Raw genomic sequence first — 25,378 nt, 5'->3', positions numbered from 1 at the left:
GAGTGTGACTCTAGCAACTTACTGATGATGGAGCTGTTGTAGATGAAACGGGAAGAAAACCTAATTTGTACGTTTTAGCAAACCAAGAATGCTGGAATGTTAAGGAGTGTTTTCTTCTTAAATCCTCCCCAGATCTAAATGTTTAATGCTAGCAGGTAGTATAAAACTTAAGAGGTAAATGGAAACAGTCAGGAGCACAGACAGAAAATGAGAAGCATCTTTGCCCGAGTGATCTTGACAGTATCAGTTGCATGAAGAAGAAGCAAGCAAGAACAGCTTGTAAACATGAGATGTTAAAAATAGATAGAGCAAAAACAGTACACCCAGAAAGGGCTTTTCTGCTAGTTTTTAAGCAAGTGTTTTCAAGTTGGTTATTTTTAAGTCCCTTTCAAAATTCAAAGTAGATTTTCTTACAACTGAAATCACTCTGTCTTTATATCTCAGTTAATAGGTCTGTTCAGCCTCCTTGCTTGATCTTTACTGGAAGCACCCTATCACAGTTTTTACACATTTTCAAATAATGTTGTTTTTAACTCACAGGAAAAAAAAAAAAGATGGATAAGCATAACTGAGATGTTTGTGCAAACTGTGTGAGTAATTTGAAAGCCAGCCAAGTCCTGTACTTGGAGAATATCAGGAATGGTTTTCCTTATCAGTTTACTAGAGTATTTCACAAAAAAACTGAAACTTCCAGGCTGATGAAAAGTATGAGAATTTGGAGAACTCTTCATCAGTCATGCTATTGCTAAACTTTAAAAGAATGAAGAAATAGTGAACACCTTGTGGATGAAGGTGTTCACAGTGTGGATGTGGTTTGGTATGGATTTTCTACTCTTGCTCCAGGACAAAACAACTTTGTAGAATGCTGTAATATGGATCCTACCCATACCAGAAATAAAGAATTTCCTGTTAAAATCAGTGGGAGCTAAATAAAGCATTGTATTGTTAAAGTACGTAGAAAATGCCTTGCTAAAAATATAGACAAGTAATGTTAAATTCAGTTTGTGATGGCTAAGTCAGGTGAAAGGACTTTATAAAAGGAGAGTTACTCTCTTAAAATCGTATCTCTAAACATTTGCCCCTTAGTCACAGATAAGGCAAATGCTGATGGCATTTTTCTGTAAAAATACACAAAACAGCTAAGTAGTCCTAAATATTTGTACAAAAAATATTTCATAGTGTTACAGACTTAAAAATATATGCATTCTAGAGATTACATATCTATACATTAATGTTCTGTTCTTTACAAAAACATGTTCCTCTTTCCTAGGACAGAAAGTTACTATCCATGACAAAACAGAAATTAACCTGGTCTCCTTTCGTCGTACAATTTATCTTGCTATTCAGTCAAGGTAAATAGAATATAATTTATACAGCTACAAGTGTAGTCCTTTTGAAACTGCTGAACTAGAAGTTTCTTTCTTTTTTTAATTCTTTTTTTAGCATGCAATCTAAGGGGAAAAAAATCAGGAAAGCATTCCTTAACGAGCCTGATCAGTTATATAAAGCAGACTGTTGTTTTGACAAAGGGGTGCCCAAATTCCCATTCTAAGACAAATCCTGTTTGTTTTAAAATGTTTATGGAAGCAGTTCACAGGGACTTTTCTATGAGGATTGCTGTGTGTTTGTTTGAGTGAACAGAAGTCAGTGATCATCAGACTATGCAGCAATTTCTGAAAAGTATCTGCAACACACTTAAAGTGGAGACGTAGAGTTTCTTCTTTTCTGAGAATAGAGTTCTACAGTGTGATACTATCTAGGCCTGTTGCCACCTGCGTTATTCGTGCAATAAGATACATATACCAGCCACAAAATGTGCTGTGTCTGTGTTCATCTTGAGAATGAAGGCCCGCTTGCAATACRTGGCACAAATAATGACAATATAATGGTGTAGCTCCCACATGATCACTTTGGTAAAAGAAGTAGTAAAAGGTCGTGTCTGTCAAATACCACTCAATTCTGTTGTCCTAAGTAGGAACAGCCCACAGTATTCTGCATATCTGAAATCCTACTACTTTTTTTTCCTGCATGAGGAGTGAAGTACTATAGTTGCAGTGTTGATAATTAGACATCTGAATTAATAATGTGCTGAGATGTATAGAAGACTGACATTTCTCAAAGTTAGTGTTGGATACATTCTTGTCATACTTAGGTTAGTTCATCCTATGCTTAGAGGGAAAACTTACTGGTAGCTAGAGGCTTTTATGTTTAAAGAAAGGATTTGCAAAGAAGAGAGCATGGCACATACTTACTGCTTTTGGAACTTAACATACAGTACCTGCATTTCAGTATTTTTCATGATGTGCAAAATGAGCTCATGTTGGATTTTGTTGCTAAGTTTTGTAATGCAATGTAACAGTGGTAAYGACTTGAATCATCTTGTTTTCAGATTGTCTGCAAATGTAATGGCTTTGGATTAATTTTCAGACATAAACTCTTGAAATACAAAATATTAGAATTTTTTTCCCTGGAGGGTAATGAGATACTTTTTCAAAAAAAAAAAAAAAAAAAAAGCTTCTGCAGTGTTTATTGAGGCTTAGGTATGTATTGATTGGTGCAGGGGGATTCGTTAAAGCTTCTTTAAACTGCAGCTGATCTTCTTGTCCCTCCTTCATTGTTTAAATGCTTACCATATGTTACATAGTCATTGTTTTATATTTGGAAAGGTATTGAGCCTAGCCTTGCAGTACGTCAGTTTTTACAAGTTCAGTTACCTAACACAATTTTAGCAGGACTAGTATTTGTTCCATGARTGTCAATCTCAAATATAATTCTGAAATATGATTTTAGCATAGTGTGTGTTGCACAGACAATAAGAAACGTTTTTTTCTTTATTTCAGTTTAGACTTTGAAGAATGTGCTCACAAATTGCTGAAGATGGACTTCCCTGAAAGTCAAACTGTAAGCCTTGCTTTTTATTTATTACCATTTTTATGAAATTCTATTGCTCTAGTATCTAGAATGCTTGCTCTAGTACTGAGACTTAGTTTGTATAGCAGATGAATGATAGTGACTCGTTACAGCTGTTACTCCTCAAAATGAGTCTTGTATAACCTTTAAAGCAAATAGGCTGGCACACATTTCATAAGGCAAATAGATGCAATTTCTCCTTTCTAGCAAACAGGTTAAATGTATGTTCATGGTCTGTTTGAGAAGGTTTGTTGGTTGAACTGTTGAAACATTTATCCTATCAAAATAGTACAGTAATACTGACAGTATTATAGTACTGACAGTCTCAGAGCTCTGAAAGAAAAATCTGAGAGCTGGATATCAGGTTTGCAGGCAGCTGTAGACTTTGTCTGTTGGGCTTGAAATTCTGCATAGTGCCAAAAAAATGAGTTATTCTGTTGCTTTCGGTTTTGTTTGAATAATATTGTGTATTGAATTAAAGCAGTTGTTATAAGTAAGGATGCTTTGGGTTAATCTTGGAGATCATCAGAAAAAAACTGGTTGCAGACACCATGTTTAAGATCAGTACAATTGGTATGATTTCAAGTAAAGGAAGTTGTCCTTTAGCTAGTGCTTATACTAGATCCTGGTAGAATCTAAATACCCATCTAATTATATAAACTGCTTTTCAATCAGCTGTAAAATATCATCATGAGAGTTGCACTTAAGAGCTGCTAATTTTCTTGTGGCTTTAATTACTACTGTTCTGTTCCATTGAAAGTCTGTTTGTAGATGTATCTTTATTAGTATAATAACTAATAAGAAATGGATATCTATGCTACAGTTAGAGGTTCTTTAAAAAAATTGATTAAATTTACTAATCAAAAGTTGGTTTGCCTATTTTTTTCATTTCTTGTGCTATTCTGTTACAAAGTAATTTACATAAAAATATACTAAGAATTCAGATGACTATGCTGTGCATTTTCTTATCGGATTCCTTAATTTTTTGCATGAAACAATTCAGCACTGCTTAAATGTAATGCTAGGCATGCAGAGGATTATGGTTTCCAGTGAGGTATAACCTGAAGAATTCTGAAGGAGAAAAAAAACAACAAAAAAAAAAMTTTTCTGGCAAACCAATTCAGCTATAAAGAATAGCAAGAACAATCCAGAAATTGCAAGCTACATCATAACACACAGGTATAACTTGTGTAACACTGCTTGTTAGGCAATCAGTCAGCTAACTACTTCTCAACTGTTGAGGTTTGATACCAGCACAGTCTCTCTCAAATACCAGCTATTCTGTGGATATGTTTAAAAAAATAAAAAATATAAAAAAAATCCCAAAGTCAAAGTCTGAGGTGTCTAAAAAAAGTAGCTGTTTTTCACCACTTTATTTGGAAAAACTTGGTATTTGTTGAGATTAGACGTAATATTTGCTGCCAGGATATTTTCTTTCCCTGTCTGTGAATGCTTCGATTGCTACAAATAAAACATAATCAGACATGTAAATCAATTTAATATGTTACTTCTCATACATTTTATGAGGTGCTAGTTTACTGAATAATTTCTTTTTATATAACATAATTCTATGATGTGTTCTATTTTTCTCAGCCTTAAGAAACTTTATATTTTGTGCTGTCAATCACAAGTTAAAAATACATTAATGTAACTGCATGCAAAAATAAATATGCAAACGTGGGGGGTTTTTTCCTGTTGAAGTGCAAAACCAAAAATTGTTATTCATTCCTAATTTTGTAGGAAGGATCTCAAAGCAATTCCTGGGTTTATTTTGAACTTTAAGAAAGGATGAGTAAACTGAATTTTCTAGCAATTTTTAAGTGTATGTTGAACTGTTAGGAATTAATCAAAATACAGTGCTGATTTATTTTGAGTAGAGTAGCCTTGTGAATAGCTATGCTATAATCTCTGAAATGTTTTGACTTATTTTGATTTCCCCTTAGAGAACAGATATGTCTGGAGAAGGCAAAATATGATATCCTACCAGCTGTCTGGTTAAGTCTCTAGATGATATGATTGTTTTGATATTGTAACATCTCATTTCAACATGTGTAAAATTCTCTAAGTATCACAGACTTGAATATTCAAATTTGTAATATTCTTTGCAAAACTACTACACTTAGATGAATAAGAATTTCTATATTTGAATATTAAAATTTGTGGTGCTTAGATAACTTTTGTTTAGCACACCACCCCATTCAAAGAAAAAATCTAATGTTGGTTTGTTAATTGTGCTGTAATTACTGTGGATGAGATGCTTTTAAAATAAATGCATAAGTGCTATTTTTGGCATTTTGAGTGGATGTGTATCTAAAGAGATAAATTACTATCAATTGATGATTCGATACTAGTTGTAGAAGTTATTATGACCCAAGAGTTCAAAAGAATTGGTGTAAAACTCCATCTCTTTATTGGATGAGGCATCCTTTTTGTACTGAATTTTTTCTAATAATCATCATTACTTTTCACCCTACCTTCATCAAAGGTGTGACAACATTGACTCACTACATAGACTTACAGCTCCTTGGGAGTGTTTTATAATGGTRAAAAGAAAAACTGAGGTTTCCTCATCAGTGTGGGAGCAGAAACGATGACCAGATACAGACATTAAAATTATACAGGGATTTGTTGGTGTCAGGTCTGTCCATGGAGGTGCAAATCTGAATGCTCTTGACAGGAAATTTCTGTTTGAATTAGCAGCCAGTTTCTAAATGAAGAAAATCATCTTTTATTCTTTCAAGTTAACATCTTCTGAGCAGTTTTTAGTAAAACAATTCTACTGCCATCAATATCAAAGCAAAATGTAGGATTTAAATTTTAACCATAAAGCACTTATTAGAATCCTTGTTTTCCTTTTACTGAAAGCTTCAGCAACCTGTATTTCAAGATGATGCATCTTACCTAAAATTTCTTTTCATTTTGTACTTCTGAGCTTAAACCGGTCTTGAGAATTTCCCAAAACATTTGCTAAATTCTTGCAAGGATCTTTAAAGTTTATTTGTTCCTGTAAGAAAATTGCTATTTAGATCAACTGTAGGAAAAGTTATGGCATCATGGTTTGTTCATCATCATTGCTTATTTTTTCCATAAATCCTTTCTATTGACCACAGTTCTAACCTAGAGAAGATCCTATAAGTAAAATTCATTCTCCATGCTAGCTCTACTAATGAATATCATGAGAAGCAGGTACTAGAACACTTGACTAAAGTGTCGTTTAATGAGGTTTTTATTTCTTAACAATCAGGGCAAACTTGAAAACCTTGTTGCAAAGTTTATTTTCAGATTAAATAACTAACTGCAGTAACCTCATTTCTGCCTTCTGGAGGGCTTTACTTAATAAAATGAAATCAACTTTCTTTAATTCTGTCAAGAAGACTTCAGTTGTCCATGGTTTTGAGCAGTGAATTGTTGCATACAACCTAAAAACTGATTATTCAAAACATAAGGACAGACATGAATGGCAGTTATGAGGGTGATATAGTCTTACTCAGCTTTCTTGCAGGTTAATTGTCTCAAATCTTTCTTTACATACAGAGACTTTGGCATGATTTAACATGTTCAGAAATATATTTAGCAGCTTGGTTAAATTATCAGATTATCATGTCATGTTAACTGCTGTGCAACAAAAATATTGGTATGCTGAATACTGGTAATGGATCTGTCACAACAGATCTGACTGCTGGAAAGAAGATTAAGGTTCAAACGGATCATCTATGGACTAGAACAACATAATACTGCTTTTTTGCATTATGGTTTGCTTTTAGTTGCTGGGGGAATGTCAACAGTCTTTTTTTTTTTTTTTTCTTATTTAGTAGCCTAAAGTTGATACTGTGTTTTCTGTCTTGAGACGGAATACGTTTTTCATTTGGCCAAGAACTGAAATGCTCCTTCTTCAGAAATAAAAGATACTATTAAACAGAAATCTCAGTTCTCCATTTCCCATCTGAATAACCATGCAGTTAATCTTCAGTCTCCAGCTGTACATTCTCCTTCCTCAAAATAGTCTCCTTCTCCTTTTTTGAATGAAAACTTTGCCTGTAACAGTGTACTATTATCCTCTCTCTAGAAATCAGCTTTTCTTATCACAGTTTTCTTTTGTAGGTTTACAGCCTCAGTTTTCTTTGCCAGATTCAGTTCTCTCTCTTTCCTTTGACTCTTTCTTCCCTCATTCACTTTTGCTCCAGGATTCTGGAATTATAATATCTGCTGCTTTTGCCTGGACTTTGACCTCAGGCTGTCCTTTAGATTACATTTAATCTGTTTTTCCACCCTTGTTATCCTTTTTTCTATGGCTTCAGCATGTTCAATAATATTGTCTGAGTCAAAGGTCCCTTCTTTAGTCTTCATTAAACATTAATTCTTCTAAAATTTGATCATTTTCTCCGTTTTTTTTGATCTTTGAAAGATGTCAGTAATATGCTGCCTTGTTTCACTATGTTTTCATAATTTGACGCTATTTTTTTGTTGCCATTTAGGTTTCTTCTGTCTGTCTCTCCTTTCTAGCATATCGTACTTCCCTTAAATAAGCAAAAGCTTTACTCCTTTAACTGTTCTCAGATTTTCTATGGCCTCTTTAAAAGTGGCTTCTGGACATCTATGTTAAACTTCATCACAGATTTTCTTCCTGATCCTTTTTCACACTTTCGATGCTATAGACTTCCAGAATCTCCCTGTGCATCATATTTTATAGATCCTCTTTTTCTACCACATTTTTTTCCTCAAAAAATCTTGAAACTTTTTGCAGCTCTGTTATGAGAATTTTCCCTACATTGTTCACCGAAAGCTTGTCCAGGTTATTTTTGTTCTTCCTGTACTGTTTCTTACCCTTTCAGCATGCAAAATGTCATTGTAGTCTTCCTGCTTCTGATCTTTTGCCTCTTGTTTTTGATCTCTTTTCTGAATTCTTGTTGAGGCACAAAAACCTTCCAAATCTTGCTTCCTCTCTCTTGTGCTGGCATCCATCCCCAATTACAGAATTGCTTCCAAGTAGACTCTTGCTAACATGGCATGCCTCTGCTTCTGTAGCCTCTCATCTGCAAGTGATATTGTCTTCGTATGTGACTTACAGTAACAAATTGTGTCCTTGCATGTATTAGGACACTCTCTTGTGCCCTAAGACTCTTCAGTTTGGACTTTAAACTGTAACAAAGGATTTTCTTTCTTTTTGTTGATTTGAATCATTCTGGTATCTTTGTTCTGCTTTACTATATTAGGCAGTGGTGTTCAAGATTTCAGTATGTCAAATATCAAGAATTTAATTCTCATCTGTTGGTTTTCTGACTTTTTAAGTAGGAAAAAAGAAATTCAAATACTTGAAAACTTCTTCCCATTACTGTAAATTTAATGAAAGGAGCTTCCCTCCCCCCCTTTTTTTTGAAAAGTTCTGTTGTAGTCTGCACTACAGCCTGTGACACTGTTCCAAGCAAGCCGTTCAGTTGCAGCTTTGGGCATAAGCTCAGTATTGTCAGAGGGCCCTATTTCTTTTTTTTTTTCCTTTCTTTTTTTTTTCCTTATTCCTTTTTTTTTTACTTTTTAGTACACTTACTTAATTGCTTAATAGTATTTAAGTACTGTTATCATCTGTGTTAAAACTGCATTAATCCCATGCATTAACAAAGACAAAAATTTAAATAAATTAAAACTGTTAGAGGGATGCAATATTACCAGTTGTTCTGATTTCTGACCTATGAGGAAAGCAAACGAACAAGCCTGACTAAAATGTCAGAAACGGTGTTTTTATCTTATGCTTTCACATCACAAATTTTTGGTGTCTCTTCTTAGAAGAGTTATTTCAGTTTCTGATACTTAGTTGAAAAAAAAATGCCACTGAGGATCATCACAGGGGTAAAAATCTAGACAGGAGTTACAGCTACTTGGCTAAAGAATTGATCCTTCCTTAGGAAGATGCATATGATGAATACAGATTTGTGGAAAGACGCTACTGTCTGTTTAATTTGAAAAGGCTTTTAAGGATCATTCAAGCTGAGAACAGGAAATGTCTTACCTTGTTTCCCAGTCTCCCCCAAGGAAAAAAAATTTTTTTTTTAATCAGCCTAAAACAGAATGGCTTTTTTTTTGTTTTATTGGTTGTGATGGGAACTAAATTCATATACAGCGATGCTTGGATCTTTGCTAGTTTAAGTTACAGCCTCTTCTATAAGAATGATATTTGATCTTCGGTGTGGTTATTCCATACAAAAGTAATGGGCCACAGGATTATATTTTTTACTTGAAAAGAGAAAGGATGTTGTAGGCATGGCACAGCCTTCTTGAAAGAATTATCTATGCATTTGACACATTTTCATTTTTATAGGATGGTGTTGCACTTATTCATAACAGTCACCGTTTGGGGGAAGGGGCTTGTGACTATTGTGCTATTTTTGCATGTAACTTTGAAGGTGGCAGTATTTAGACTTGACATTCAGTGAGAATGTAGTCCAGGAAACAGAAAACTGGTATGGAGTGGGATAGTCTCAAGCTGTGTTCTGATCAAGCTGATAACTTCTTGGATTCATCCATTTCCTTCCTTGTTATAGGGCATTACAATTGATAGGTTTGACAATCATACCTACACCATGACCAGTTCAAAGACTTGCTGCCACCTGTAAAAGGTGATCTCTCAGATCACCTATAGCAGATTTCCTATATTTTGAAGCAGGATTTTTTTTGTGGGTCTGAGATGCTAACTCAATCTAAATTTTCAGAATTTCTCAATTAAGAAGTAGTACTTGCCTAAGCAGTAACTCTGATATTGAGGTTAAAAGTATGTTTAAAAGGGATTCTGTTCATGCACGAGGGCAATGTAATGTTTCCTTTATTTCACTGCTTTTTTGTTGTTGTTAAGGTGTGGAAATATAGATCTAATTACATGAGTAAGCCTGATTTTTCTGAACCAGATAGTACTTCATCACTTATTATTGTAGCATCTAGTTCAGCCTATTCGTGAAACTTAATTGTCCTGCTTTTTAAATACGTTGCCGTAAATCTGCAAGTTTGATAAAAGAGTGATCTTATTCTCAATTTGATCATATGAACATCAGCCCAAATCAAAGCATTAGTTCTCCTAGTTTCCAGACACTGTAGTATGATAAAGAACATCTAAAAGCGATAAATACTTATTTTAATTATATATTTTCAGTCATCATCTTTAAAGTTGAATCCTGAAAGACTGCATGTTTGTAATATCATTCAAAAGTTTCAAGGACTCAGAGGCCCTAGTCTATTTTCTTGTGTTGAAAAGGACTAGTGTGCTTACAATTATTTCCTCCTCTGAGGGGCATTAACAAATACCATTAATGTTTGATAGCCATTAAATTATAGTGTGTTTATTCAATACATAGGGATGTATGTTAGTTCATATACCTTGTGAATTGCATATTTAAAATAGCAATAGTATCGTCAATGCCAAAGATTTGTAGATCACAAGTTGAAAAGCAGTCTGTGGTCTGTTCCTCAGGAGTCTTCAAAAGGTACCAAAGAGCGTTATTAGTAGTCTTGGGTTTGATATGGGTGGGTCCCCACTCCCACTAGAAAGTTGACTTTGCCAAGCTTTTCAGAAAAAAGTGTTGATCTCTATACTTGTTTGTATGAGGTTACTGTCTGGCCCTTTTACACTAATCAACATTCTTATGAACTATGTAGCATTTTTAGCCCTGTTTTTACACACGCAGGAGCCTCAGAAGACCACAGTGGCAAAACCTCTTCTAAATAGTCATAATATAAATTTTAATAGACAAAGTCTTGCTCCTACAGTGGCTTTAATATGTGTAATTTACAGTGGTGTTGACATCAGTATAATCCCGAAAGATACAGCACATCAAAAATACACCGGTGCAGAATCTGAATCTTAAGTTAAAATTTGGAAAGACCCTTTACTGGAAACTAATTTATCCCCTTTCATTCACTCCAGTTAATCACATGGTTTACATCCCTAAAGTTGAAGACAAACCGTTTCTAAACGGTTTGGTAGGTGTGAAAGAGCTAGCTGGTTTGTCTGATCTGAGATTTCTTTAATGATCTGAGTGATGGAATAGTGGTTATGCTTGTAGATGACACAAACATGATGGAGACCGAAAGTGTCCAAAATTAATTTACAAAATGAGAATTCAGAGCAATGTGTGTGAATTAGGGAAAAAGTCTTAGGAGGAGGAATGTCTGGTTGCTATTCAGCAGGCACAAGAGCCTGAGTTTTGTTGGGAAAAAATCATCTAAGCACATGAACGGATTATTCCAAGTAGCACTTGAAATAATTAGTAATGGATTAAGGAAGGTCATTCAAACCATAGTTGTATGGAAGTCCCAGAAACCTAACTAAAGTTTTAAAGTACTTTTTAAAAATACATAAAATCTCTTAGAGGCTAAGATTAGTTTAAACATAATATGCTCTGTCATTTTTTATAAGTTTTGAATTTTTCAGCTGTCTTCCTGATCTTTTCTGCCTGAAAACACATTTAAAAAAAATTTTAAGACCAGTTTTCAACTATCCTGAGCACATAAGCATAAGTTTAAGCTTGTATTTGTATTTTCTGGAAAACAGGTTGCGCACTCTTTATGAATGTGGTAGGTGATACTGTTTTTAAAATACTTCCAAGAAATGTGAAATAATTTTCCATAGTTGCGTATCTTTGACATTAGTAAACATGCTAATGTGGTCAAAAGTTTCCTGATATAATCAGGAAGCTCGTTGCATAACACTTTCTGTGTATGTTGTGGTATATGTTGATGTCTACAAGAATGAAGGTATAGAAGATCTACAAAATTATGCTGTATTTGTGGGTTACTGATAACAAGCAATAGCTAGAATCCTGACTAGACTTTTTTATTCCAAACATATATGTGTATTTAACCTAAAGAGATGGAATTGCTCAGATTACCTCTGTAGCATTAAAGTTAAGCTTTGTGCCTACCTTTCAGGTTGAAGGGAAGTGAGTACTGTGTAGCTTTAGCTTATTATTTTACCAACCTTCTCCTTGTGTTTTGCAGAATTGTAGCAAGCAGCATATTTTGAGCTGCACAATTAAATGTGTATGTATCCTTATATCCCGTTAATGATTCCTGCATAAGATGTTACAGATCTAATTTGAGCAAGACTTTGATAACCATGTTCAGCTCTAAATACACAGTGCTGAACTTGAAACAAACTGAGGTAAAAAATGGTAAATAAAAGGACAATAGAAGTTGAGAAAGGCCATCACAGGATACACGATACACGAACACAGAATGGACCTGGAGGCAGTACAGTGGGAGCCAATACCACTTTTTCCAATAAGATACCTGCTACTGAAAGACCTTCCATGGCTTTGCCAGCCTTCAATCTAAACAGTAATTTTGAGAATCAAAGAAGAGAAAGAAGAGAGATGCTGGAGGGGGGAAAAAAAAAATAGACACCTGTGACAGTTATTAATCAAAATATGCAACATTAGGGAAAGTTTAAACATGGTAAGATCAAGTAAAATAAACCTTTCCTTCAGCTGAAATAAAAGGGGGAAGAAGAGAAAAAACATAGAATTTGTGAAAACAGTGCAAGTATGTATAAAATACAAAGCACTGATTTCACATAATTTTAATTTGACATTGATTTAAAGCAACTTATGTCCTTCACTAGGTTTATTTTCAGCAAGTCAGTTCCTTCAGTTCCATGTATTATTGTAGAAACACAAGTGGTGGCATGGATATTTTTACACTATTAAAAAGTTAAATTGGCATATGGGGTGGGGGGGGGGGTCTTGTTGTTGCTGGAGCTGGTATGTACAAGGGAAGGAGCAGAATGGCATGGCTGGCAAGGGAGACGAGGTGGAAATTACATCACCTACAGCTAGGGAGGGGAGAGTGAGACCTCCTCTTGGAGGCAGCCTGGGGGTCAGCTTGGAAACGTGTCTTAGCTGAATGCTAGTATTAAGGAAAAAAAATAGTAAAAATTAGGAGGAAAAAATGTACTAACTGTAAAAAGGAACCCATGATCAGAAGGGGGTGAGACAGCTGAGTTGCTTTAGCTCTTGTGCAATTAGCGTTGCCTTCACGTGAAGCTGAGAGAATGTAGAGTTGGTAGGGTGTGCTTGTTTTGTTTTGTTTTTTTATGGTAAAGCTGGGGGGGGGGAAGCAAGTCTGTGTTTTTTGTCTTTTCCTGGCTTACCCTTTAGCTTCTTTAAAAATACTGTGACACTTGGCACACTAGGTTGAGCCAAGGTCCGTTCAGCCCATTATCATGCTCTGACAAAAGCCAATAATAAATATTTAAGAAGGACCATAAGCAACACAATGTATTTAGAGGGATCCTTCCCCTCGTCTGCTGTCTCAGCAGTTTCAGAAAGTGCCGTTTTTCCATGATACACTATTGAATTGAAGATTTTTATGAAGGATTATTATTCACCCCATCTGAATGGGACTTCAGATACTTTTGAAGCATTTATTTACTTCATGATTGGATAGCTGTATGGAGTACTGCGTCCAGTTCTGGGCTCCCCAGTACCAGAGAGATGTGGCACTACTGGAGCAAGTCCAGCGAAGGGCTACAAAGACGATTAGGGGACTGGAGCATCTCTCTTATGAGGAAAGGCTGAGGGAGCTGGGCCTGTTTAGCCTGGAGAAGAGGAGGCTGAGAGGAGATCTTATCAACGTGTACAAGWATCTGAAGGGAGGGTGTCGAGAGGATGGGGCCAGACTCTTTTCAGTGGTGCCCAGTGACAGGACGCGAGGCAACAGGCACAAACTGAAACACAGACACTTCCATCTGAACATGAGGAAAAACTTTTTCACTGTGAGGGTGACAGAGCACTGGAACAGGTTTCCCAGAGAGGTTGTGGAGTCTCCTTCTCTGGAGATATTCAAAACSCGCCTGGATGCAATCCTGTGCAATGTGCTCTAGGTGACCCTGCTTGAGCAGGGGGGTTGGACTAGATGATCTCCAGAGGTCCCTTCCAACCTCAACCATTCTGTGATTCTGTGATTTTCTCAAGTAAGCTGGATAGTCACTTGTTCAGCATTCTATGAAAGCCTTTGAGCAATATGGTGTATAAATTGTCTGTAAAATTAGGAAACAAATTTACTGCATTCTTTAAAGCAAATAATGGATGTAAAACCAGAGGCTCTTAGTGCCGTAAACGATATCAGAAGTGTTATCACTTGGAGCAAAGAAGTGAATTAACTAACCTTTAAAGCTATAAATGAAGCTTGAATTGCTATATGAACTTGTCACATCTCTCAAAAAATAATTACATCGTTTTAAAGTTTGTTAATTTTTAATCTGGAAGAGAGTTACTCTAGACCTAACCTCGGGTTGTTTTGGTAATACTAGCAAGAATGTCTTTGTGGGCAAATCTATTTTCATGTGCATGACTATTCAAGATACTCTTCTAGAAATCATTGTAATATTTAATTAAAAAGTTAAAATATTTAATTACTGTAAACCACAGGGGATACCGGTGTTGTAATTGCGTTTAAGATGAGGAAAAGTAATTTGTTTTCCAAGTCTTGCTGACTTTATTAGCAATGGCATCAGCACTTTACCCTGTTTTATTATTTAAAAACTGATTAACTGCAGTGTTAATGTAAAACAGGAGGAGAATATAAAGAGCTAATACGCATTTTAATACATCAAGCTAACACAATGTGACAATGTTGAAAAGAATACCTTTAAACACATTTGCAAGTTTGGGTTTGATACATTACTGCTTCAGTATTTGGAGGGAGTTATTTTTCCTTTTTTTGTGTTTAACATGGCTGTCCTTTTAGTTGTTTTGAGTTCAGTGTGTGGTGGGCAAACTTTCTTTTCAGAATGAATATTTGAAAGAATGGTACAAGTGGGAAAATGTAAGAAAATGTTTCTTTACTGTGAGGGTGACTGAGCACTGGAACAGGTAGCCCAGAGAGATTGTGGAGTCTCCATCTTTGGAGATACTCAAAACCCGACTAGACACAGTCCTGGCAACGTCCTCTAGGTGCTTGAGCAGGGGGGTTGGACTAGATGATCTCCAGAGTTCCATTCTTAACTCACCCTTTCTGTGAACAGTGGACAGAGGAGGACATCCGCCATGGGATTGCCATACCTGACTCTCATATCCATGTGTGCTGAGACTGGGGGAAAAGGGAGGGCAGACTGTCACCGATGGTATGGTCAGAAAAGCTGTGTGATGCTAATCTATCTAGGCTTCCTTTGTAAACAGCTGAGAAGAAGAGGTGCTCTTTTAGAGTGTGATTCAGAACAGGAGCCTAAAGCAGCATCTTTAGAAAAGCTTCTCTCAAATCCTAGGTTATAGCGGAAGTCTAGGCAGATCAGCCTCAAAAGGCTAAATTTAGTCATTTTGAATGTCGCCTTCAGTCAGGGCTCCCTGGTGAAGCAGTTGCAGTGAAGCAGTACATTCTGCGTACTTGTGGTAAAGTTTGTGTTTGAGCCATTAATGATATTAATATATAGCAAAATCTACAAATTTCTGATTTTGGAAGTAGGCTAAAAAAATGGTATTTTAGTTTCCAAATGACTTGTCTGTAAGGCTGTTTAGACATTTGGAATTTCTAAAGAACTTCCTGTATTTTACAACTTCTGTAATGTCTTGTTTTTTCTATAGTAGCCTTAAGCTTATTTAAAAAAAAAAAAAAATTAATTCCAGAATGATAAAAGAACTTCTGTTGGATTGATATTGGGCTCTGTTTTATAGATTTTCTTTGTCTTCTCTTCCCACCCATCTCCTCCCCCAGAAAAAAAGATTGCTTTTTGGCTCTTTTTCCTGCTTTTTGCTCTTTAATATTATAGTTAGGATTTAAAACTCCAATTCTTGTGCTTGAACTACTATATAGCCACTTTATGATGAAAAATATGAACAATTATACACATCATTTACATGAAATTTGGTTTAAAAATGAAATAATTACTTTAGGACTTGTGCAGATGTATGCATGTTTAACTTTTCATGCATGAGTTATCAGTTCCTACTCACATTTATGTAAGCATATACTTACTTTACAGTATTAAAGCCTAAAGTTCTGAAATCAAGATGCAAATGTGCGCTAAGTATCCTTAGGTACTATTTATTCTGGTGGTTCCTGTGTTATACTTTAACATGAATTTCCTTATCTTCATTTTCTATAAGTACAGGGATTGATGCTATTAAAGGAAGCATCCCTTTTTAAGCTATACCTCCTTTTTTAGCATTGTGGTGAAGTCAGTTTTTAAGTTTGTTTTGACATTATTTCTTCTGTAGGATGGAAATTTAAATGGCAAAAGTTCATATTTAGGCCTCCAGTAACTTCCAAAACATGAGAAATTCAGAAAACTGTTGATGTCACCAATTAAGATTTGTTTAAACATTCTTGTTTCAAAGGTGACATCCATGTGAGGGTTTCTTCAATATTTTGGTGCTTACTAATGGTTTTTTTTATTGCTGCAGCAAACTTACATAGAGAAAATTTTGTTTTATCTCAAACCAGAAAGAACTCTGCAATATGATACTGGACTGCTGTGCTCAGCAAAGAACGTATGAGAAATTCTTTGGGTTACTGGCAGGGGTGAGTTCTATTTTACTCACTTTGTGGTAGATAATTTCATTGACTTACTCTAATTTTTGTGTGTCAGAAACTTATCTTTTAATGGGTAAATAAGATTAATTGTTTTATTCTGAAAATAGTTATATTAGTTGATTGATTTAATGTTTTGATTGTAATAAGCATAGTGATTGCAGAATGAGTAAACTCACTTTCTCCTTATTCTTGCTTCCTGCCCTGTCCCTTTTTTTTCCCTCATTGCGGTAGAAGAATACATCAGTGGCAAAGGCATGGTACTAAAAGGAAGTAAAAGTGTTCTGAGTTACTAGAAAAAAATCTTTTACAGTGCTGGAGATTAACTTTGGAAATTCCTCTCTTTCATCACTTCATTAAGAGCTGTTCAGTTAGTTTTATTTAGAGGACAAGACTGACTAACTAGTCTCCTTTTTTTTATTTTGTTTTTTTAGTAAGCAGCTGGCTCTTGTTTTATTTTTGTGTGTAACTAATTGCTATTTTAGTTGCAGTTATTACTTAGTTAAGTTTTCCCTGTCTATAATATTGACAGAACTGACTGGTTAAATAAAAATACTTGTCTTCTCAAGGATACAAGCAGGTATGCCAAAAGGGAGTGTATTTTTTTCATTTGTAATTTTTTCTTATCCAGTATTTGAGGAAATATTTCCACTGACATTGTGTTATGAGACACTGACCATATGAATGTACATATCCAAAAACATTAGAATACAAATGTTAATTTCTGTGTTCCTTGGAACGTTTATGACCAAAATGTCTTGCCTCTAATTGTGTTCCTGGCTGCCTCCCTAATTTTAAATAGCCCTTCAATGATGTCATGAAAAAGTTGCTTTTGATGGGGTTATGTCAGGTGGGAATACTAGATGTGTGAAAGTAAAAAATTTCTGTATAGTTTGCTGTAGGTCAAAATTGATAATTACTATTTGCAATGCACATGAGTTTCTTGTTCTGAAAAACTGCTGAAAGCAGTAAAATATCTGTTTAAAGGTATTTTCTTTAAGTATCAGTTAAAAGGAAAATCTTGCAGTAAATATTTGCATCATTAGGTCATTTACATGTAAGTTATTTGCATGTTTAATGTTTTGTTTAATCTAGTTTAAATTGTACAATGTTGTTTCAGCGTTTCTGCATGTTAAAAAAGGAATACATGGAATCCTTTGAAGCTATTTTCAAAGAACAATATGATACCATTCATCGTTTGGAAACAAACAAATTGAGAAATGTTGCCAAGATGTTTGCTCATCTACTGTACACAGATTCAATTCCCTGGAGTGTAAGTAGAAAAGGCTGTTGTCCTAGGTTTCATTTCTTTTTCAATAATTAATCTCCAGTATTCGGAAATAATGTGCAATACATCGTGGTTTTAGTATTTATTCTACATTTCGGAACTATTTGTATTTTTAGCAAATGGGATTATTTTAAATATCTTCTCATACACACTGTTGAACTATTGTGTGTACCTCCCACCCGCACAGTTTTTAATTAGTTGATTTGAGCTGTTATTTTACAGAGCTCAACTGGAATTGGTTGATTAAAATGTACTTTTTTTAGCATTCAGAACTTTTAATCASCAATGTAAGTAGCAGAAGTGTCTCTGAAAAATAAATCAAAAGAAACCTTTTAAAATTCTTTAAAAATTAAATTAAAAATTCTTTATATTCACAGGAAATTTTAAAATACTGCCTTTTTGTGGTTTAAGTGCTGAATGAATAAGGACAGATTCTGTCATAATGACATATAACATTAAAAAGGAAAAAACGAATACCTAGATAACTTCTCTTTTCAAACTGTTCTATTCTTGCTACACAGCCCAGCCTAACTGGCATTCTTTATCCAATTCTTTATCCAAACCACTCCTATAAAATGGACTAACATATAAAAAGTTACTTCTGCTTTTCAAGCTTCAACTTGTGTTTTTTCTTACCAAGCACACACAAGTCAGTTCCAAATATTCACCTTTTTAAAACTTAACTCTCAAATCTTTAACTTCCCAAAAGTTCTCACACTTGATTTTCTCTCATGGGCATTTCTTTCTTGGACAAAGTAAATCCTTAAAGAATTGCTAGCATTCATGTGGTCAGAAGCTGCTGCCAGGTGGTAGAACATAATTTTGAGGAAGAAAAGTTTTGACCAGGAATTACAGGATTCATGTTTTTGCACCACCAAAAAAACAAAAAAAAAAACAAAAAAAAMCCCTGTCTTTATTGTTACTTCAGTAGGACAAAGGACAAAATAAAATGCTAAGATTAAAATCTTAAAATAAGATTTTTATCTTTTAAAATCTGAAACTACCAATGCTTTAGCTGATGGGAGTGTTAGATTTACAATTAATGTGGGGGTTTTAGGTAATGCATTTGCACCTATAGGTCAAAGGATATATATCCTATTTTTATTTTTAAGGATTAATAAAAGGCTGTATGTTTGGGTTTTTTTGTTTTTTGTTTTTTTCCCCCCTCAGGTTCTTGAATGTATAATACTGAGTGAAGAAACTACCACCTCCTCCAGTAGAATTTTTGTCAAAATATTCTTTCAGGAACTTAGTGAATATATGGGACTTCCTAATCTAAATGCAAGATTAAAAGATGAGTAAGTTGAAATTGTATTTCAAAATTGTTCATTGAATACATTTATTTATCTGAAAGAGTACATGCAAAAACTGTATTTTTCAAATTCAACTAAGACTGCAAGTCTGTAGCCACAATGTTTAAAGAATAAGTTCATCTATAATTCTGTACATTGCAGATAGTCCCATTAAATTCAATACTACCATTGATTTGGGTAGAGTATATGTATATGCATGAGTTTTTATAGGATCTATTTTGTTAGGTTTTTCTCCAGTGATAGTTCAACTTGTGTAATAGTTTTCCAAATGCAAGTCTGTCTATTTTTATGTATTCTGTCAGCTTAATGTGGTATGGCTGTGTAACAAAAGTTACTGTGGCTGCTTTTCCCAACAGAGTTTAGAAAAAAGCACCAAACTATTAATTCAGATTTTTCTAGGACTAGTTGCTTATCCTTAAGTATAGTGTTACTAATGCATTCTTCTAAACATGCGTGTATTTTGATGAATTGCATTACGGCAGCGCCCTCAGTTACTTGAGAGTCCAAGTTTCTTCTGCATATTATGATGTATTTAGTAGGCACTTTAGCCCATGTAATTTTGAACATAAAACCGTACGTAGAGCCCAGTTTGATGGAATTTCAGTATAGATACAAAGGCCTTGGAGCAACTTTGTGGTCATCACATACAATCCTTCGCTGTCACAGGCTACTGTTCAGGCAAGTCTCTTCAGGGCTGCACAGAATCAAACTGTTTGTTGTCATAATCTGACAGTGAAGTATGTAGTTTTTCTGCATGTGAATAAGCTTAAATTACTAAGATTTGCTCTTCTGTGCTCAGAAAAGCATTTTGTTTGGATAAGTCATAGGTATAAGCAGTGAAGGTATTTAAAAATGCATGAACAAAAACTTTTGCTATCCTGTGGAAATTCATGTAGTTTATTTTTCAGTTTGTTAATGTAAATGAAAATTAGTGCTAAGCCAGCATGATATTTAACTTAGATGCTTGTTTTCAACAGAACATTGCAGCCTTTCTTTGAGGGATTGTTGCCTCGGGATAATCCAAGGAACACTCGCTTTGCCATCAATTTCTTCACTTCTATTGGCCTTGGAGGACTAACGTGAGGAACATTTTTGGTCTTCTGATTTGATATTTATTTGCTCTCTTTCTTCCCCTTCCCTTCCAATTTAAAGATAGAAAATAATTTTTTTTGTTGATTAGAGATGAATTACGGGAGCATCTGAAAAATGCACCAAAGATGATAATGACGCAAAAACAAGATGTTGAGTCATCAGATTCCTCTTCGTCTTCTGAGACAGACTCTTCTTCAGATTCAGATTCTGACAGTAGCAGTAGTAGCTCAGAGACATCCAGTAGCAGTGACTCCTCATCTAGCAGTGGCAACAGCAGTGACTCAGGTATTAAACACTAGCTATAAATATTTGCTTCTCTTCATTCTATACATACATATACTTGTTCTGAGGAAAAAGTAAGTGTAGATTGTATTTATTTTGTGTTGTTAAAAACTCCTATTTTTAAACACTTTTAGTTTTTAGTTTTAAAACACTACATTTTGCTTGTGGAAACTTTTAGAAGTTAGAGAAACTGATTTCCATTTTTAAGAGACTGAAATATTTGAGGAGCACATTTTCTTGATGGTTTTCTTACACAGCTGATACCTGTTGCATAGAACCATCATTTCAGTTCATTGGGGGATGGAGGGGTGAGAATGACTCCCTGGCAGTATGTCTGTGGCAAGCATACTGGTGAACTGTAAAGACTGATATGCAGGACTTTTTTTTCCCCTGGCTTTGGTTGCATGATTTTGATGCTTCTTGTGTCCTTCCTTGTAAATATGTGCCTCTTCATGGGTCAGACAAGACATTGCTCAGTTTTAGCAGTGTGTTTAGTTTTGTTCTCCAAGTCTCCATTTTTGATTCTTGTTCCTCAGTAAGCGTTTGCGTGTTGATACAATGAGATTTCTTGTCTCATGAGAAATCTCCAAGAATTAGCTTTTGCTGACAACTTCTCATATAATAGTTTTATGCATTATAATTAGTGTTCAGCATCTTACATCATCCTGCTGATATAGAACCTGCTATTTTATATGAAGTATCATAAACATTGCTTAATCTATAAAGTACATGCTAGTAGGAGTTGGCATGCAGTGTTCCCGATAGTATATGATGAGAGCAGATGATAACACAGTATGACTTTCTGTAGTTCAGAAGCTTGCTGATTCATAGTTAATTTGATTGATTATGTGCCTTAGAAATGAAAGTGTCGATTAATAGAAGAAAAGCRGTATGAATTACTCATGCTCTGGAAATGCATTTCCGTTTTCTGTTGCAATCTTCCTGCGCAAAGTCTGATTTGCGTGTTGGTATGAAGCTATCGCACTAATGTCGGCAAAGCACTAGTGGAGGGCACAGTTAAACGGGGTCAGGGAGGCGTTAGTTCAGCAAAGAGCCAGATGGCTTCTGCATAGACAGCTGCAGCTCTGCTGAGCTGCTTGATAGGAACCAGAGAGGTAAGTCCTTAGTGACAAACCAACTGAGTCTGCAGTCTGCTAGTATGAACACTTCCTTTTTGTAATTTTAGGACCTTGTCTTCCACCGTTTGTCCTTTCTTCAGGAACAGATCCATTAAAACTTACATTTTGATATCTTAGCAGCCTGATTTGGTTTACTCCTTTTTCCTGCCTCTTGTGTGCTTATATACAGTGTCAGAACACTAATTTGAGATAACTTTGTTCTCTAATGGTAAACATCATTCAGGCTTGCTACAAAATGAAGGTCCATTACTGATTATAACTCCAAGTCTTCCGGTGTTTGTAGCTTTTTAAATCTTAAAATAACTTGATAGAATTTTGGAAAGCATTTTTCAGAGCAGTGTGCTACAGTATTTCAGTGTTTTAACAATACCATATATAACAGAAAATAGACAAATTGCTTATTAGAAATTGAGAGACTGAATATACAACTAAATTAGAGATTATTTTTTACTGATAATTACTGTGTGGAACTTCAGCCAGTTCAGCTGGACGGGTCAGTCCAGACAAAACAGGGCCATCAGAGGATCAAATCTGTCTGTAATCAAAGCAGTTTGTTTCTTTGTATTTATTTTCTGTGGTGTCTTTCCTCATTCTATTCTAAAATACTGAGAATAACACAGTTTAAAAAAAAAAAAAAAATCATGTTTTAAAATCTAACTAAAGCCATTCATCATCGCATCTTAGAGTGCCAGTAAGCCTTATTTGAGACAGGAGATTAGCCAGCTGCTGTAAAATTTAGGTATTTAATATACTATTAAATCAGTTTATGGCTGTGATATTTTTCAAAGGTGAATAGAAACAATTGAGTGATGTGATACTATAGTTAATACAGTAAGGTGAAACAGCTGTGTTGTTCTCAATGGCTATAACTTCAGTGTGTTTACCATTACTGCTAAAGCTTGGCGCATCTGTTGAGTAAAATTTAAAGGTTCCTTATAAAGAGTAATCAGGAAGAGTAAAACCTCTTCCACTAAGGAGATGAACACTACTGTCTATCTAGTTAGTTTATAGTCTAGACTGTTTCTGAGGTAAATATAAAACATGGCTCTTGAAAAGAACATAGGTGAGGAAAATGTAACCTTTGCTAATGGAAAGCAAGTCAAGTAAAGACAGTCTTTGCTAGTTTAAAGCAACTATATCACCATTGCTTTCATTCAGCAATTGTTGTGTAACAAGTATTTTTAGGAATATTAAGGTTTTTACCAAAATGTGTCCTGTTAGCATTTTAAATTTCTTGTTAACTTTACAATTTCTGTAATGCTCTTTAGCATTCATGTTTTCATCTTTCACTTGCAACTAATATGTATTCCCAGTTTACAGCAGAGACTGTTTTTCAAGCTCTCTGGGTATTAATGTAAAATTACATCCTGTGGTTCCTAGTGGCAATAGCTTGTGGCCTTCTTTCCTAGGGCCTGAGAGCTGATTGTAAATTGTTGACAAGCTGGCACTGTCCCTCTCCTGAAAATGAGCCAGAGAGCCACTGCTACGCTGCTGCAATACGGCTATCTCATGCAATTTCAGCATGCCTTTGTTTCCTTGGAGGCTAGCGTTAGAGATTTTTCCCCATCTGCTGTCTTTAATCTCCTTGACTGATAAGCTTTTCCAGAAAGTAATTGGGAGAGGAAACAATTTTTAGAGAATGGATGGTCTGGGAAAGGTGATCTTTCTAAAATAAATTATTTGTGAGAGTACTTTGATGTGTGACTCTACAGCTGCTGTGTTTGGTCCTTCTGTTTCAAGTCAACAAGAGGGAGATGATGGGCAGAGGTTCTGAGAAGTCAGGCATCAGTTCCAGATAACTAAAGGATAAAAGCCCTGCTGACAGATACTCATACGAGTGACAGCCACATCTGTACAAATCCGTCTTTTTCCCCTCTTAACCAATTAACTAGATGGCGGGGAGGGGGGGGTGAATTGTTGCAGTTCTGCTAGTACATAGCGTTTCTATCCATCAAATATTTTCAAATCTAAAAGGATATCTTACATGACCTAGAAATTCTTGGATCAACAGGTTGGCAGATCTGACTGTCAGGTTCCCATTTAGGGAGTTACTCTATGTTAACATTCATATGTTTGCTTAGTAATGTTTTGCATTCAAGTGAGTGTTTGTTTAGTGTGGGAGGCTTTTTGTTTTGTTTAAGATGAGGAAGAAGTTTCTCTTGGTATCTTTTGTAGCTGATGGGGACTGCTGTATCGTGTTGATACCTTTGCAGGCATTGTAGAGTGGGAAGAAACACAGGAGGCTTCATTCCCTAATTTCTTATTTCTGTACTCCTAAGGTTTTGGGTGTAATGGGATGTAACCTTGCTTGTTACTAGCATGAGGTTCTTGTATTAATAACAATGGACTTGGTCAATAACTTATTAACACAGTACTGAAGTTTAGAGGGAAAAATGTGGAGAAACCTTGGGATTGGTAGTCAGTTCACACTCGTCTTCCTTTTGTGGAGAATTGTCTTAGTCTGATTGACACTGAAAAAAATCAGTACCTGTTTGGATAAAAGAATGGGGAAGTTTCTTGCCATTGCATGTGGGAGACACTCAGCTGAGGTGGGGAAAAGCATAAAATCAAAGTTCGTTATTTTGAAACCTGTGACCAGATACACACCTAAACATAAAAATTGTTTGGCCAAAATTATTTCTCTAGAAATTTCTATATATTTTAACATATTACGCATAACAAATTAAAATGCAACCTTATTCCCACAATTTGCTATAATTTCAGATGCTGCTAAAGCCAAAAGGAGGAGGCTGCAGAAGAAAAATAGAGAATTAGATAAAGTTTCCAGGAAAAAGCAAGGAAGTAAAAAGAAATCACTTGAAAAGAAAATGGGAAGGAGACAGCAAGAAGATAGAAGTGATACTGAGAGAAAGTCAGAAAGAAATCACCGAAATTTGAGAGAAATGCAGAGGAGGGATGACATATCTAAATATCATCACAGGGATGAGTCCAATGGCAGAGACAGTTATCACAGTGGAAAGGAAAGGAACCATGAAAGAAGCAAGGATCTAGAAAATAAACACAGTAATTCAAAAATGAAGAAAGCAGAGAGAAGAGCTTCTTTGTCTGATGATGAAAATTATAGACACTGGAGTAAAGATAATGGACATCGCAGCAGAAGAAGAGAAAGGTCAAAATCTGGAGAAAGACACCATAATAATTCAAGTCCCAGAGAGGAGGAACGAGAAGACTGGTACAGAAATGGTTCGGAGAAACTCCGAGAGAAGTACAACCGTTATTCTGACCAGTACAGAGAATCAAGAAAAAACGAGGACAGACGAAGGGAGAATTCCCCACACAGGCGAAAATAACGCTTAACCAGAATTTGAAATCAGTATGCATTTCTGAGCTGTTAAAACTGTATATTTTAAAATCTATTACTGAACTTTCTTTAAAAAAGATTTTGTACAAAAGTGATAGTTTGCATTTGTAAATTTTATCAGATTTTTTCAAGTTTTCAGTACCACTTTTTTATAACAACTGCATTGAGTCTTTCTGTTAAATTCTCCCTTTGGAAAGAATTTTCATTGAGAGAGAAGACAAAGTTGCTTATATTTGTGAATAAAGCAGTTAAGATCTCAGTGAAATGAGTGTTTTTGTCACCTAGTTTTGAGTATTTGTAATTGTTATTTTACAGTCTGAAAAATGTTTGGTTTCAACTTTGCATAATAGTTGATCAAAGATATTGAGGCTAGTGTGGTATAAAATTTCACATTACAGTATGAATGTTACATGAGAAGTTTTTTAATTTACAGACATCAGCACAAGCACTTCAGACATTCTACAGTTAATTATATATTATTTTATATCCATAAATATGGAAGCAAGTCTGACCAAAGTTTTCA

At 35.1% G+C, this 25,378-nt stretch overlaps 1 protein-coding gene across 5 annotated transcripts in view; it reads left to right on the top strand.

The window, feature by feature from the left end:
* CWC22 (CWC22 spliceosome associated protein homolog) overlaps positions 1–25,123 on the top strand; it is a 39,163-nt gene extending 14,040 nt beyond the window's left edge. For all 5 annotated transcript variants that reach the window (XM_026090983.1, XM_026090985.1, XM_026090984.1 and 2 more), the window contains 8 exons: positions 1,271–1,352; positions 2,841–2,901; positions 16,333–16,410; positions 17,540–17,692; positions 18,878–19,005; positions 19,998–20,099; positions 20,201–20,397; positions 24,258–25,123. In XM_026090983.1, coding sequence (XP_025946768.1) covers positions 1,271–1,352; positions 2,841–2,901; positions 16,333–16,410; positions 17,540–17,692; positions 18,878–19,005; positions 19,998–20,099; positions 20,201–20,397; positions 24,258–24,844 — 1,388 coding nt within the window. In that variant the 3' untranslated portion in view covers positions 24,845–25,123. The remainder of the gene's footprint in view (positions 1–1,270; positions 1,353–2,840; positions 2,902–16,332; positions 16,411–17,539; positions 17,693–18,877; positions 19,006–19,997; positions 20,100–20,200; positions 20,398–24,257) is intronic.
* Positions 25,124–25,378: the final 255 nt, after the last annotated feature.

Source organism: Apteryx rowi, unplaced genomic scaffold (genome assembly GCF_003343035.1).
Source record: "Apteryx rowi isolate R43461 unplaced genomic scaffold, aptRow1 scaffold_89, whole genome shotgun sequence".
NCBI classification, from domain to species: Eukaryota; Metazoa; Chordata; class Aves; order Apterygiformes; family Apterygidae; genus Apteryx; species Apteryx rowi.
This window is presented reverse-complemented; position numbering and strand designations above follow the sequence as displayed.